This window comes from Marmota flaviventris, chromosome 7 (assembly GCF_047511675.1).
Source record: "Marmota flaviventris isolate mMarFla1 chromosome 7, mMarFla1.hap1, whole genome shotgun sequence".
In the NCBI taxonomy this organism is placed as follows: Eukaryota; Metazoa; Chordata; class Mammalia; order Rodentia; family Sciuridae; genus Marmota; species Marmota flaviventris.
The window spans coordinates 19,419,756-19,437,014 of NC_092504.1; the positions used below are offsets into that span (position 1 = coordinate 19,419,756).

General features: G+C 36.2%; 1 protein-coding gene across 2 annotated transcripts in view; it reads right to left on the reverse strand.

Annotated features, from left to right (window-relative positions):
• The window catches only part of Sepsecs (Sep (O-phosphoserine) tRNA:Sec (selenocysteine) tRNA synthase), a 33,282-nt gene extending 16,609 nt beyond the window's left edge, over window positions 1–16,673 (reverse strand). The window contains exons 1-6 of one of the 2 annotated variants that reach the window (XM_071614195.1): window positions 16,475–16,673; window positions 15,389–15,511; window positions 13,510–13,651; window positions 12,813–12,971; window positions 11,829–11,982; window positions 7,922–8,024 (exon numbers count right to left, since the gene is read on the reverse strand). In XM_071614195.1, coding sequence (XP_071470296.1) covers window positions 7,922–8,024; window positions 11,829–11,982; window positions 12,813–12,971; window positions 13,510–13,651; window positions 15,389–15,511; window positions 16,475–16,588 — 795 coding nt within the window. In that variant the 5' untranslated portion in view covers window positions 16,589–16,673. Of the gene's footprint in view, window positions 1–7,921; window positions 8,025–11,828; window positions 11,983–12,812; window positions 12,972–13,509; window positions 13,652–15,388; window positions 15,512–15,561; window positions 15,717–16,474 lie in introns of both variants that reach the window. The other variant, XM_027945533.2, reaches the window with a different exon arrangement.
• Window positions 16,674–17,259: the final 586 nt, after the last annotated feature.

Here is a 17,259-nt window from a genome sequence, read left to right on the forward strand (position 1 = left end):
GTAGGCACAGATTTTCAATCTGTATTTGCAATCTACATTCCTATTAATATTATAACCACATTTGACCTTCATTTTCACACCTCCTCTCCATCTCCATATCTCAGGGAGAATGGAAGGTGCAGATAGCTGGCCTAATCAGAGAGACCAGATCCAGGCAAAAGGGAGAGGCAGCAAAAGCAGGAAAAGGGAGCAAACTAGACATAGAACTATCACGGGACTGTTTAAATCTTAACTTCCCGTTACACCTCTAATTCCCCAACAAACTGTAATTAAAGAGAACGCCACTGTATCCTAGGAAAACAGAGGGAAGCATGTAAGACCAATAGAATAATGGAAAAATACTCCAAGTTGCAGCATGTAAGAATAAAATGGCACAGAGATGCCTTTTTATTACCATTTAATTGCTGCCCAAGGCTTCCTGAAACATGAACCTCAGCCGGGAGCAGGTGTACGAGAGGAATCAGTGCACCAGACTTAGCTAGAACCCTTTATCACTAAAGTGCAGGATTCAAATGACAGCACTCTCAGAGGCAAGAAAACAGGCAGGCCAGACCCAATCTCAAGAATGGCCTAAGGACCCTATTCCCCCATTAATGATGGATGGAAAAAACACTGGGAGGATGAACTGTTGAAGCAGAGTAAGGAACACTAGAATACAGCCTATGAGGTAAAGAGCTGCCATTTATTAGTTCACTCATTTATTCATAAAGCAAATGTGTGAACACCTATCACACGGCAGACACTATTCCAGTTAACATATTAATCATTAATATTTTATTTAATTTTATTCCTGCTATCCCCAGAACCTATTCCTATAAAACAAATAATTGTTCACAAAATAACAACTGCCAGATTTACAGAGTGCTTAGTGCGTGTCAGACACTGCTCCAAGCACTTTACATTCAATACACACTTAACCTGCACAATAACATATGAGGTAGATGCTACTATAATGCCTATTTTACAGATGACAAAATTAAGCATAATGAACTTAAAGTGACATGCCCAAGATCCACTATGATTCAAATCCTGGCAGCTAAAGCTCCTTACTGAAGGTTACCCAAGCAATCAATGCCCAGCAGGATCAGAATCTAGACGAAGAGGCCCTGTTTAAAAGAAAGAATATTATCCTATAGCATTTCCTCTCTTCCAGCCACTCAGACCAAAAGCCTAGAAGCCCTGAATTCTCATTTTCTCACATCCTACATATAATTCACCAGCATATTTTATAAAATCTATTCTAGAAATATGTCTGAATCCAATAATTTCCTATCACCTGCACAGAGAATACTCTGGCCCCAGCCACCAACATATTTCACGTGGGCTGCTACGACAGCCTTCTATGCTCGCCATCCTACATTCTGCTCACCACATTCTACATCACTCTCCTGCTCCAAACCTTCCAAACAGCCATACCCCAAGTAAAATCCCAAATCCTTAGTACATCTCAAATCTCTACCACCACTATTCCCCTCATGATGATGATCTAGCCATTCTGGCCTCCTTGCTAGTCTCACACTTGCTGTAATTTTCTGTCTGGAATCTCTCTCTCTCCCTTCTTTCTCTCTCTCACTCTCTCTTTGCTTTTTCATATCATTCAGGGCTCCAGTTGAAGGTTACTTTTTGAAGAGGTCTCTGGATCATTCCATATAATTCGACTCTCTTCCAAATACCAGAGTATTTCTCAATATCTGCCTACTGCCTGCTTCCAAAATCAGAATGCTTCAAGAAGGAAGGATTTCCATGTATTCACAACTGCAGCACCAGCACACGCCCTAGGGCCTGGCCCATCAGTGGGAACCTAGCAAACATCTGCTGAAAAACAAACAACCAGGTCTGTGAGTGAGTGGCAGTGACATACTTCAAACTTGTAGTAAGTTGCTGCTTCCCACACTTTGGGAGGTTTACGATCCATTTGACTAAAATAATTAATCCTGTATGTGTATTTGATGCAGTACTGTATGCCATCATCCATATTCCATGAGACTCAAATCAGTCACTTTAGCAAATATAAACAGAAATGTATTTCTTGATCTGCTCAGAATTAAGTCATTCTGGGGAATTCCCTAAAAATACTTTAAGAAATTCTTTTTTTTTTTTTTTTTTTAAAGAGAGAGTGAGGGGGGAGAGAAAGAGAGAGAGAGAATTTTAATATTTTATTTTTTAGTTTTCGGCAGACACAACATCTTTGTTTGTATGTGGTGCTGAGGATCAAACCCGGACCGCACGTATGCCAGATGGGCGCGCTACCGCTTGAGCCACATCCCCAGCCCTAAGAAATTCTTAAAATAGTTATAGCTCGCACTTCATTGATTGCCTTATTACTGCCATATTATTTTCTCAAGAAAAGACTTGCAGCTTTAGTACTTTGTTTTTTAAAGAAAAACATGGGGCTCTAGAGTCATACTGAGCTAGATGGGCTATTTTGCAGCTATGGGATCTTGAGCAAGTCACTTAAGCCCACTGAGTTTGTTTCTTCATGTAGAGAACAGGAACAAAAAAAAAAAAAGTACACCTTCAACTGTTAGGATTAGTTAAGAAACTTTAAAAGCCTGGCAGGATGCCTAAACACACATGGTGAGCAAGCAGTAAGTGGTATATACTGTCAGTAAGAGCTACTGGATGAATTAAAGTTGACGTTAATTACTTAGAATGTCATAAAAAATCAACCAGCACTCAATAAGACCCATGTATTTATTTGGGTTAAAGTAACAGTGCCACAGCCTTTTTTCATGAAAGCAAATTTGAGGAAAATAGAATGTTTATTTACTGCTTTTTATTTTTTTCTTTTAAAGATACATCAATTTTAAAGGTAACACAGTATCTAAAACAAAGCAATATCTGCATTTTAAAAATCCATCCACTCATCTCACAGTTTTATTCTTCTGGTTAAAATGTTAGTAAAATACCTCATAAATGCACAGAAATGATGACAAAGCAGGGCATTATGATGTACAGCTTTATGGAGCTCAGTTTCTTTTAAGGTCTTAATCTCAGGTATGCCACCAAATTTTCTAATATTCAGAAACAGACTGTGAATACTAAAACACTGGGCACTTCTTGACTAAGTAAATAACATTCAAGTAACTGTTAAGGAATGTTAAAGTGATCATTAATTACAAAAACTTTATAAGCATGTGAAGAGAAACACAACGCAAAATTTAAAATATTACTGTTGGGGCTGGACTTGTGGCTCAGTGGTAGAGTAACTGCCTAGTATGTGTGAGGCACTAGGTTCGATTCTTAGCACCACATATAAATAACTGAATAAAATAAAGGTCCACCAACATCTAAATAAATAAAATTTTAAAAATTCAATGTTAAATGTATATAATGACTATATGTAAAAAGTAATACATATAAAGAGAAAACATATACATAAAAATTATTAGTGGCATTTATAAAGGTAAGATGGTTATAAATGATCTTCTACTTTTTCTGTACTTTTCTAAATTTTAATGTCATATATTTGAATTTCAAAAGAACTGAGACTACTAAACATTAAAGAGAAGAAGAGGAAGGAGGAAAGAGAGGGGAGCAATACAAATGAGTAATTGAAACAAAATGTCTGCCAAGATTTCCAGTTTAGAAAACTGTACACCCTCCCCTTGCTTCCATACAAATTAGATATAATCTAGTCTAGAACTGTGAGAAAGCCTTAAAAAGTTAAGGAATAACAAAAATGACACCAAGCAAATGATAAAAAGAAAAATGGTGATCTGGGCTGGGATTGCAGCTCTGTGGAAGTGCTTGCCTAGCATATGGGAGGCACTGGGTTCCATTCTCAGCACTACATAAAATAAAAGTACATCAACAACTAAAAAAAAAGAAAAGAAAGAAAAAGAAAAATGGTGATCCTAGTAATGGTTTTAAGAAATCCTGACATATCATGGCTAAAACCCACTTCACCTTTGGGTTTAAGTTACCTACACTAATCCATTTCCTTATTGCTTAAGCCAACTGGAGCTTCTGCTACAGATGCCAATGACATCCCAACGGATATAAACTCTGAATAAAGAAATTAAGCAAATCAGCTACTACTATCATAATAACATGTTTCATCAAAGATGAAACTAGCAACTCAAAAATAGATCAAAGACCTAGGAATTAGACCAGAGACCCTATGCCTAACAGAAGAAAAAGTAGGCCCAAATCTTCATTATGTCAGATTATGCCCTGACTTCTTTAACAAGACTCCTAAAGTGCAAGAAACAAAATCAAGAATCAATAAGTGGGATGGATTCAAACTAAAAAGCTTCTTCTCAGCAAAAGAAACAATCAACGAAGTGAAGAGAGAGCCTACACTGTGGGAGCAAATTTTTGCCACACACGTGTCAAACAGAGCACTAATCTCCAGGATACATAAAGAACTCAAAAAACTTAACACCAAAAAAGCAAACCACCCAATCAATAAATGGGCCAAGGAGCTGAACAGACACTTCTCAGAAGAAAATATACAATCGATCAACAAACATGAAAAAATGTTTAATATCTCTAGCAATTACAGAAATACAAATAAAAACTAAGATTTCATCTCACTCCAGTTAAAATCGCAGTTATCAAGAATACAAGCAACAATAAGTGTTGGCAAGGATGTGGGGGGAAAGGCACACTTATACATTGCTGGTAAGACTACAAATTGGTGCAACCAATATGGAAAGCAGTATGGAGATTCCATAGAAAACTTGGAATGGAACCATGATTTGATCCAGCTATCCCACTCCTAAAGACTTAAAAACAGCATACTACAGTAATGCAGCCACTTCAATGTTTATAGCAATACAATTCATAATTGCTAAACTGTGGAAGTAACCTAGATGCCCTTCAATAGATGAATGGATGAAGAAACTGTGGTACATATACACAATGAAACATTACTCAGCATTAAAAGAGAATAAAATTACAAAATTTGTAGGTAAATGGATAGAGTTGGAGAATATCATGCTAAGCAAAATGAGCCAATCTCAAAAAAACAGGGGCTGAATGTTTTCTCTGATAATTCATATGGGGGGTAGGAGGTGCATGCGATAAGTGGAGGATGGGGCAAAGGGGATTGGTGAAGGGAAAAGGGATAGGAAAGATGGTGGAATGAGATGTGCATCATTACTCTTGGTACATGTATGATTGCATGAATGATGTGACTCTACTTCATGTACAATCAGAGAAGTGAAAAATTCTGCTCTATTTGTGTACAATAAATTGAAGAGCTTTCTATTGTCATGTATAACTCATTAGAACCAATAAATAAGTAAATAAGAAAACATTAAAAAAAGATGAAACTAGTACATACAAAATTTAAAAACCAAAAAAAAAAAAAATACTAAATAGTATTTACTAGGCCTCAGTACATTCATTATGTTGGAAAAGGTCATAATTTTTGAATAACTTAAGTATACATAACACAAATCATATGTGTCAAAACTGAGTATGTGGTCAGGTGCAGTGGCGCACACCTGTAACCCCAGCAGCTTGGCAAGCTAAGGCAAGAGGTTCGTGAGTTCAAAGCCAGCCTCAGCAACTTAGTAAGGCACTTAGCAACTCAGCAAGACCCTGTCTCTAAATAAAATACAAAAAAGGGCTGGGGATGTGGCCTAGTGGTTAAGTGCCCCTGGGTTCAATCCCTGGTACCAAAAAAACTGAATGTGTGTATTAAAATCATTATCCACACAGGTAAATAAACATAATACCACTTCACTTATGCTTTCACTATGTTCAGTAGTCAGTTACTGTCAATTTTGTATTAGATACTAATTATTGTCCTAAATACACAGAAACTAACAGTAAACAAAATTCTAACCTTAACAAAACCTTAATTCTAACTACTATCAATTAATAAAAGTAAACATAGAAGAAGTGATTAAAAAAGCTATGGAGAAAAATAGCAAGAGGCCATCAATTTTAAGATTATTATCTTACTTATCACTATGTAAGACAAAATATTGATAATTTACGTCATAAGACATCACTGATCATAAGACATTCCAATTTCAGAGACATCACAATGTGGAACTTTGCCTCTTAAAATCAATGAATACAAAGCAGGCATGGTGGCGCACACCTATAATCCCAACAACTCAAGAGGCTGAGGTAGGAAGATCACAAGTACAAATCCAGCTTGGGCAACTTAGTGAGACCCTGTCTCAAAATAAAAAATAAAAAAGGCTAGGGATGTGGCTCAGTGGATCAATCCCCAGTAATAAACAAAAATAAAAACAAAACAAACAACAACAACAAAAAAACAATGAATGGATAAAAGAGGGAAAGGGCCATGGGAAATACTAGCAAGGAATAGAGGAGTGTTATTTTAGATAAGATATCTAAAAAAGTCTTATTAGCCTAAAGAAAAGTGAGAGGAGAAGCAATAAAAGTCAACAAAAGGAATCCAGGAAGAGGGATGAGCAGGAGCACAAGCCTGGAAGCAGGCACACCTGCGGCATGATGGAGGCACTGAAAGGCAACCACTGAAAGGCTCTGCGAGAGCAGAGCAGGTGACAGGCAAGTGGTCAGAAGGGCAGCAGAGGCCTGAACATGCAAAGTCCTGCAGGCCAGACCTCGGACTATTCTGAATGGGATGGGAAACAGGCATATTTTAAACTTAGAACCCAAGACAGATCATCAGGATCTAGCTGATGCTTATATTAAAAACAAAACAATGCTGGCCATGGTGGTCCACACTAGTAATCCCAGTGTTATGGTTTGGATGTGAAGTGTACCTCAAAAGCTCACGTGATAGAAAATGCAAGAAGGTTCAGAGGCGAAATGATTGGGTTGTGAGAACCTTGACCCAATTAGTGAATTAATCTCCTGCTAGGGATTAACGGAGTGGTAACTGAAAAGGCAGGGTGTGGCTGGAGGAGGTGGGGATTGGGGCGTGGCTTTGGGATATATATTTTGTACCTGGATATTTATTCTGTATCCCTTTCTCTCTGCTTCCTGATTCTGATGTGAGCTGCTTCCTTCTGCCACACTCTTCCTCTATGATGTTCAACCTTATCTTGAGCCCCAGGGATTGGAGTGGACCTTCTATGGACTAAGATTTCTGAATCCATGAGCTTCTAAATAAACTTTTCCTTCTTTACAGTTATTCTGGTTGGGTCCCTTTAGTCACAGCAGTGAAACAGCTGACTAAAACGCCCAGCAACACAGGAGCTGAGGCTAGAGGATCACAAGTTCCAGGCCAGCCGTAGCAACTTATGTAGAGATAAAAAATAAAGAAAAGGCAACACAGCTCAGTGGTAGAACCCCCTGGAGTCAATCCCTAGTACCATAAATAAAACCAAAAACAAAAAATACCCATAACTCGATAGTTTATGCTAAAATGTTTCTAAATGAAATAAAATCTAGAATAATAAGGTAAAATGATTCCTTAAATATAAAACATAATCATCAATTGTTTTTAAAATAGTACAGTTTTTAAAATACTATAAGGCAACTGTAATGAACCAATAGGAAATGTGAACAAAATACTATAAATTTCTAAAATACTATATTAGAAAAATGAGAATCCTGGTCATGAAATATTCTCAGAAAGTTAAAAACTACTGAAACACTTTCACACTGATTTGGGACTAACAAAAGTATTGTCCAAATACCACCATACTATCAAGGAATAAGGACTTCTACTGAGAGGATACTGAATGCAAGTTTCTAATGCACCCAATATTTAAGCAATATTAGAGAGTGCTACATAACTGTTTTTACTATTTAAGGTTGTAAGATAAAAATAACTATCCTGGTGAATGTTAAAATCTACTTTTATATATTTTTATTTTTCATTTGTCAATAGTCCTTTATTTTATTTATTCATATGAGGTGCTGAGAATTGAACCCAGTGCCTCACACATGCTAGGCAAGCACTCTTACTGAGCCACAAACCCGGCCCAATATCTACTTTTTTTAACATATCTTTTTAAACTCTTACCTGCTGAATAAGATGCATGCACTTTGAAGACTGCACTCCATAGGCATTGTTGACTATATGTGGAATGTCATAATTAGCACAAATCACAGCCAGCTCTTCTAATCTAAGCACAAATACACAACAGGAAGTCATACACTGTGCTTTATAAATTACAATGTGGAAACTTTTTTTAACTTAACAATCAACATTAATGTATACAGGGGGCAGGGGGACACTGAAATTTCTTCTGTACTCTCTCAGCATATATAATTCAGCAGTTTGGAAATACAAAGCAAGCACTTTAGAAAAGCCTAAAAAAACCTTTTAAATTAATGTTACCAATAAATAAGAAAAAATTATAAAAATTTACGTAGATAGTAACTTTTAAATCATTAAAAAAAATTCCTGTAAACAAAGCAAGAAGATTATTTATATTGACAACTCACAAAACGATATATTCTTTTTTAAATTCAACCAGTTGCTTACCATACCAATGCTAGTATCTGCAAAATAATTAACACATCTGGAAATCTTCAGAAAACTCACTTTAAACCATCATAAAAAATACATTTTCAAATAAGTTTAATGTATTAAAAGTACAGGATGTTGAAATGTTTCAGTACCAAAATAAGTGCCATTTTCTAATAACTTGTATACCAGCAGAATCTTTTAAATAATTGCTTAAATCTGTAATTATTCACTCACACTTTTTCATTTTACACCTCTCACATTAAGACAATTTCAATCTAACTTTAAATGAAGCTAATAAATCTCAGTACATAATAAAAAGGGTCCTTCACAAAACCAAATGCTATTTATGACTGAAGTCATCTGTAATAGAAATGTCTTCACTATGAAACTAAAACTAATTCCTATGGTTTAAGAAAATTATTTCTTTTAAAGCTTCCTTTCACATAAAAGAATTTGAAAGCAAAGTATCTTTATATAATAAAAATTTTCTCCTAAAAGGATATATTTCAAATATATATTATATATAATACATTTTATACATGATATTATACATTATACATGATACATTTTCTTTTTTAAGTAGATGTGTATTCATGTTTTCAAACTATAAATAGAAATAAGATTATTATGCTCAATAAAAATTTTCATTTTCAATTGTATCCCTGAATTTTATGAACTGAAAACTCATTTTAGCATCTATTTTCATAAACTTCACAAATCAATATAGAAATTATTTTGTTACTTAAAAGTAATCAGATGTTTTTAACAAATTAGACCTTCTGTGATTCATATATTCACAAGAGAAAAGGCACTTTCATATATATGTGATCTAATAAAAAAACATTCCCTAATAAAGAACTTCCTTGGGGCTGGGGATATAGTTGGTAGAGTGCTTGCCTCACATGAACAAGGCCATGGATTCAATCCCCAGCACCACAAAAAAAAAAAAAAAACTTCCTTGAAAATAATGTACCATAATAAAATCAAAATTATATTTTAAAAAGAATACAATCACTTGTGAGTATAGTTTTAAATAATCTGATCAAATGCATTAATAGGATTATGAAAATACATTAAATAAAAAGCAAGAAGCAGAAAAATAATTTCCATAGGGATCAGATAATCCAACTAATGTAAACTAATTTAAGGTGTTAATTAAAAGAAATGATACCCTTCTTTTAACATCTCTTTTAAGAATATTTCCCCTATAATATTCCAGTTATCTAATCAAAATAAAATATATGCCATACCATTAAAATGAGGTATTAAAGGAAGTACACTTGACATAAAGGAATCAAAATGTAATTGTAAAATTTAATAAAATCAGAAATTCAAACATATCACTAACTATACATCCCATTTTTTCCTGAACTTCCCTCTTAACAGAAACATTCATGGGGCTGGGGTTGTGGCTCAGCGGTATAGTGCTTGTCTAACACATGTAAGGCACTGGGTTTGATCCTCAGCACCACATAAAAATAATAAATAAAATAAAGGTGTTGTGTCCAACTACAAAAAAAAAAGAAAAGAAACATTCATTACATAACACTACTAAAAAGTGACAAATGAGAATTTTGCTGATTAAAAAAATTTAACATTTTTTTTCTAACAGAGATAACAGATGTAAAATATTCAACACTGCGCCATGCATACTGTAAACATTAGTCAAAATAAAAATAAAACTCTCCCCAAGGATAGATAATCCAACCAATGTAAATATCCACATGCTATTTTTATTTATTTATTTATTTTAGTTGCAGATGGACAATGGAAGGGTCACCTAACCATCGAGTTTAAGGTAAACTTTCCTGAAAATGGCTTTCTCTCTCCTGACAAACTTTCTTTGTTGGAAAAACTCCTATATCAGAGGAAGGAATTAGAAGAGACCGATGAAATGGATCTGGTAGAACTGATGGACTTCGATCCAAATCAGGAAAAATGATGCTATTATAATCGAGAAGCATATAAGGATGAAGAACATCAGCCCAGAGGTGGTGTTCAGTGTCAAACCTCTTAAGGGGGCCAGTAAATAACATTCACTGCAGGCATTTTATATGCAGTAGTGAATGAGTGAAGGACTATGATCATAATATGCTCACTACTTGCTATTGTTTTTGTTTTAAAAACAATATTCAATTATAGTAGTATTTTAAAAGTTAAATGAAGAATAAATAAATATAAAACCTCTGAAAAAATATTTCAATACAAATTTTAAATGCTTTTAAGTAAAGAATAAAAACCACTAAAGTGTACACAATATAATCAAAAACAGAATTCACAGGTTCATGAATGTAGCAAGGTAAATTTTCAAGAGCATGGTTTAAAAAGTCTCTCTCCAAATCTGTCTATAATACAAGTTAACATGCATTCATTACTGCCAAATAATGAGATTCTATGAAAGCCAGAGTGTAACTTATTAATAAGTCCAAAGTCAATATAGTTCTTACAAATTATTAGTACTTCTATTCAAAATATTAAAATGAAACAAAAACAACTACTTTCAAAAACAGAAATCTGTACTAACAAACTAAAGTGCTATTACATTTTCAGAATAAAAACTTGTGGCTATTCTTTAGAAAAGTAAATATTTATTTTTATTTCCTGTTTACTTTTATTTTCTTAAATATTTATACCATTGTCAAAATAAAGACAACCACTATAAACATTTAATAAACATCAGAATTTAATCTTCCAATTAAAAAAATCTCAAAGGAAAATAAATAATCCTAAAATATTCCATTTAAAATCTGTTAATACTAATAGTTCCTATATCTGAAAACTAACAATAAGGTCAAAGAAGTAAAGAGAGCAATGAAAACAACTAAACTCAACATTTAGCTTGGAAAAGAAATTTTTATTTAAAACAATGAGGAAATGAAAGTGCATAAATGCATTCTACTGTCATGTATAACTAACTAAAACAAATTTAAAAATTTTTTTAAATAAGGAAAAAGATGCTAAGAGACTGGAAATAGGATACACAGAAAGAAAGCAAGCTGGGAATATGGTGCAAACCTGTAAACCCAGGAACTCGGGAAGCTGAGGCAGGAGGATGACAAATTCAAGGACAGCCTAGGCAACTTAGCAAGACTGTCTCAAAATAAAAATAAAAAAGACTAGAGACAGCTCAGTGATAGAGGGCTTGCCTAGTGTGTACAAGGCCCTGGGTAGAATCCCTAGTACCACAAAAAACAAAAAAGGCAAGAAAATATATGGCCTGCTTCTATTCAGGTGACAAAGGGATCTTCTCCCCTGTACTAATTGTTTTTCCTTCTTCTACAGTAAATATTTATTTTCCCAAGCCATTATGTTATTTTTCCATAAGGTTAATCTAATCTCCTAGGACCATCCACTATTTACCACCAAATGTTATTTAAGCATATTTTAGAATTAGTATATAACACTTTATTTAAGAGACTGACAAACACATAAAGGTCAATATCCACAAATCGTTTACCTATCAGGCACCCTTGGAGCAAAACAGGATGTAGTAGAATGAACACACAGAACACTATCAGGCCCAAGTTCCTGGACTTTAGCCTCCACGGCTTTCAGGTCTGTGCGCAGCTCATCACCCTCCAACACGTTTTCTATCACCACCGGCTCAAAACCTAACCAAGCCAACCAGAAATCTAAATGTTAGGGTGAACGAAAATAAAGTCAGATCTTGGAACTCGACACGGCAGTGCTGTTCCATGTAAGAACTCTAAATATTTTGATTGATGAGCCTTCCTCTAGTAATAAAACCTGGCACAATGCTCACATTAGTCAAAGCCAGGTCAAACTGATGTGAAAGACTAGATAATTAGGATCACAAACCTTTTTAACACTTTGATGTGACAAAAAAAAAAAAAAGAATAACTTTGGAAAATAATAAAAATTAAAATTAAATAGAATCTACAGAAGTAATAACAGATATTGATAACAAAAAGGATCACTAGTCCAAGTCCGCTCATTTTCTGGCAATATTTCAGTTTTAATTTACAGCTCACTTTATTTCAGAGATGGACATAAATAATAATATAAATTCAAGGACTGAAACAAATCACAAACATCAAAGTTTCACCTTTAAAGAAAACTGTAATTGATTTCATTAGCTTGAGGATCACTGGCCCATCTCAACTCACAAGAGCCTTCTGTGATCAAAACATAAAATTTTTGTTTAAATTTTCAATGGAAAGAGTATATTTAACTAGCAATCAATAGGTCCCACAAATAATAATTACATAAACTTTAATGGTAAACATTTAGTATCTATAAACCTAAAAGTTGTATAAGCAATATATCCACTATATTTTACATCATGTACATTTTATCACATTAAAAAAAGAAATACGGAACAGATTTAGTTAATTTTTCATTTATCTATCTGTACATAAAAATTCCGTATTTTCTCATTAGGATATTTAAAACACTATATAGGCCAATTCTCTTTTTTTACCTGCGGTGATCATGGATTTAAAACAGGATTTCTGGTCTATTCGTGGCCATATGATATACTTTGCCTTTGGTCTTCTGTGTCGTAATGTTAAGAAACACAGAGTTAGACTCATACCAGTTGCCATAGGAACTACAAAGCAATTGGCCACTGTGTGCACACCTACAAATAAGAAGTAAAACAAAAATTAGTTACCATTGAAAACCTAACATCCTTTTTAAAGAAATGATATATTTCTTTTTTCAAATAAGTAAGAGTCATAGCCTGAGTATTTGTTTTTCTGTACTTACTCCCAGAAAGGTCACTGTCAAATTCATCCTCTGGGGTTATGACTGATTTTCTATCTTATTCAGTAACACTTCTTATATGTGTGTCCTTTTAAAAGCCTGTTATGCTGGGCACAGGTGCAAGCCTGTAATCCCAGCGGCTTAGGAGGCTGAAACAGGAGGATCATGAGTTCAAAGTCAGCCTCAGCAATTTAGTGAGGCCCTAAGCAACTTGGGGAGACCCTGTCTCTAAACAAAATATAAAAAGGGCTGAGATGTAGCTCAGTGGTTAAGGGACCCTGGGTTCATTCCCCCATACCCCCCCCAAAAAAAAGCCAGTTATATTCTTTTTAGAAGGAGGCACTAATAAAATAAATTAGGTAAAGGTATACACCCTTGGTCACCAAATGTCTTATGATTACTACAGTACATACCAGCCAACTTTATGATGTCCAGGACCAAAGAATTAGTAATCTTGTTCAAAAGGCTAGAGCCTGCAGCTTTTGGTTGCACAGCAGAAATATCCCCCGATCGTCCAATCCCATGAATGAGCCTGAGCAAAAAATGGGGCAAAGACTGGACAAATACACTCAGTATTTTAAGTGATTCAATACACAAGTATTCAATCACAATAACCAAAAAAGAACAGAGGCAATATTCAGCTATTGAATATATATGTCATCAACTATATTTAACAGAGTGAAAATATCCTATTTAAATTGAAATAATTTCATCAATTTTGTGATGGTATCTAGTCTCCAAAGATGGCTACCATTAATTTCTTTTTTCCCTGCCCACACCAGGTGATGAAGTCTAATTTCCCCTCCATCTGAATCCAGGTTAGCTTTAGTGATTTGCCTACCCAGTAAGCGTTTAGCAGAAATGACTGTCTGGAACCTCTAAGCTAGTTCATAAGAGGCCCTACCTACAGTTTCACCAGGATTCTTTTTTTTTAATTTTTAATTTTTTTTAGTTGTAGTTGGACACAATAACTTTATTTTATTTATTTTTATGTGGTGCTGAGGATCGAACCCAGGGCCTCAAACATGCTAGGTGAGTGCTTTGCCACTGAGCTACAACCCCAGCCCACCACCAGGATCCTTAAACAGCTCACTCTTAGGGTGTCCTCTCTCCAAATCAAGTTGCCATGCTGGGAGGAACCCAAGTCAAAGAGAGGCCATCGGAGTTCCCATATAATGTGAGTAAGTTATCTTGAATAAAATGCCCATTTGAACCTTCAGATGACTAAACTGGCTGCCAACATCTGACCACAACTGTACCAAAGAGGCAAAACAAACAATCATCATTCTGCTAAGTCCAGTTAACACAGAGAACTATGAGAAATAATAATGTATAACTATTTCAAGCCGTTAAGTTTTGGCATGGTTAGGCAACAACAGAAAACTACACTATATAACCAGAGAAGTGGAGTAAGTTCTAATGGCAATGAACTTTTCAAAAATTGTCCTAATTTTAAAAGACATATATGCTTCTTAAAAATAACAGTGACAATCCACTGACTTTAAACTATATGACATTATACATCTTAAAAAAATGTCTCTAAATACTTTTTAAAATAAAAAATCTATTTGTAATCTGAAATAATTTGTAATTTATAGTTAAGCAGATCAGAAATTCTGTGTAATGGGATTATCACAGAACACAGTGTTGCACTTCCTTACCATCAAAACCTCATAAACAAAGCATTTATTACTTACCAACTATGTTATAAACAAATTGTTAAAAATGAAATCTTCATTCAATTCATGCATTCATGATCATTAGTTCTGACTTCAACAGTTTAGCTTAAAAAGATCCTATTACGCCCAGGAAAATTTCATCATGATTTAAAATCATGGAAGACAGGAGTTTTTAAGAGAGTTTATATTTATCTTCCAGAAAGGTTGAAAAACAGAAAGAAATGATCATATTTAAAATCACTATCACTTCATAATTTCATGATTATCAGAACTGAAGAAAAGCTTTCTGAAATAATGAATAAAAGTGAATTAATAATCCAATACACTTTTTCCTATTTCTTTGCAACAAAAACAAATATTCATAAAATGGGACTCAGCTTAGATACAGATGGACAATGTTTTAAAGTTCTAACTATAAATCATTCTCCAACAAAACTTGCAATGTTAAAAGAGAAATGGAAATCTATAAACAACCTTAAAGTATTTAAAACCCTTACAACCACAAGATCAAACATTCTTTTCAGAACGTTTAGGTTGTGCTGTTAACAACCCAGAACCTGACAGGGGAAACACCAGATATTACTACTTCTAATCTTTTGTCTTCGAAAAGCACCTGCTCAGATAAACTGTTTCCATCTCCTTGTTGAATCTGGATTCCAAGCCCGTTTGAACAATAAAGTGGTTTGCCAATGGACAATTTTATAAGCCGAATGCTGCCACCATTATGTTTACCATCCTTCAAAAAGAAAAAAAAAAATGATTTCACATCTACTTAAAAAAACATACCTGTAATGACGACGAGCAACTAACGCAGATGCCACTCTCCCTTCCCTTTCTCCCACACCACAATTGCCCAAGAAATTGTTGCTATCCATGACAGCAAGCTCATGTAAAAAGAGTTCAAGAGTACTTTCATCCCAACCATCTTCTGGACACTTGCCCTTAAAAAAAAAAAAAAAAAAAAAACAACTAGTAATTATATTCAAGTAAACCATCGTTCTCAAGACGATGTAAACCCTACATCAATGTATTTTAAACTTTTTAAATGTGTATTTTGCCACGCTCCTTGCTCCTAAAATTGAGATAAAATTCAGCACTATGAAGAAACCTCAAATTGGCACAACATTCCTATTACACTTGATTGCGACTATCTGCAAATTGCGAGAAGTGATGACAAACGCGTATCCTGGGGTATAAGTTTCAGTAAGTCAGAGTGAGTGGGAACCAAAACACCGTGTTGTCAGCGAAGACGACTCCAACCAGGGGCTATAATTAGGGCTGTCGAACTAGTGAAATTAAAGTTCAGGCACGTGGGGGGGGGGGGGTGGCGGGGTGAGACCCCGAGTCCCGAGCTGGCTCGTGGTGGACCAGTGTCCCCGGGAGCGCGAAAGACTCGGACTTTGCCCTTTCCGCAAACAAAGGGAAACGAGCTGGGCTGGAACCACTCGGTTCGGAGAGCGGAGATGAGGTCTCCAAGCCCCGACCCCTCAGCCCCGCAGGCCAGGCTCCGGGTTCGCAGGCTGCGGCGAGGCTGGGAAGGACCTGAGCGCAGCGAGCAGCGCGGGGCGAGCCGAACTGCGACCGTCCGGGAAGGACTCCACCCGGCAGCCTGCTAGCAGGACCCGGCACGGACCGGGGCGCGGGGCGGGGCCGGAGCCTCGCGGGCGCGCGGCTGGGGAGGGGACCGACACCTCGGTACCTTCTCCAGAAGCAGCCGTATGAGGTGCTCGTGAGAGTGGCGGGCCTCACAGCCCTGCCGCACGTAAGCCGGTGACACCAGCCGCTCGCCCGCCGCGAAAGTCTCGCGGTTCATGACGCCCTTGGCGTCGGAGACGGGTAGACTGAAGTACAGTTCCCCACACACCGGCCACCGACGGAAACAGAATGCAACTCGCCGCCTGGACGGTACGGCAGGACCTTGGGACAAAAACAGATAGCGACCAGCAACGCCCCCTCGTGCGCATGCGCAAACCTGTAGCCGGAACTCCAGGATTTGGGAGTATTTGCGCATGCGCAAGGGAGTCCTCACATTTAGCCGGCTTCAGGCGGAGATGGGAGGAGTCAGTGTTAAAATTCGGACTGCGAGCATCTGATTGGTCTAGTTAAACCCTAGTGTTTCTGAGACTAAGACTAGAACTTTAGAAAGGACTTTGCACTTGGATGAACTGCTGAGCATACAGAAGTGCAATTGCATGGGCATCATAAAAAAAAAAAAAAGGCGTTCCATTGTATTCCAACCTTGTTGGTTGATTAAAATCTGCGCAGAGTCAACCTTATGAACACTGTCAGGTTCCAAGACATTCACAACTGCCTCACCACCCCATATGAAATGGCAATGCTCCACTCCTGTTCTTTGGCACTACAGAACTTTTAGCCATAACGTTTGTTTCCTCATCACCGGACACACAGACATGTGTCTACATAGCCCCTCAATAAATGTAAACGCTCTTAAGGCAGAGCCTTGACTTTTGCTGCAGTGCTCCT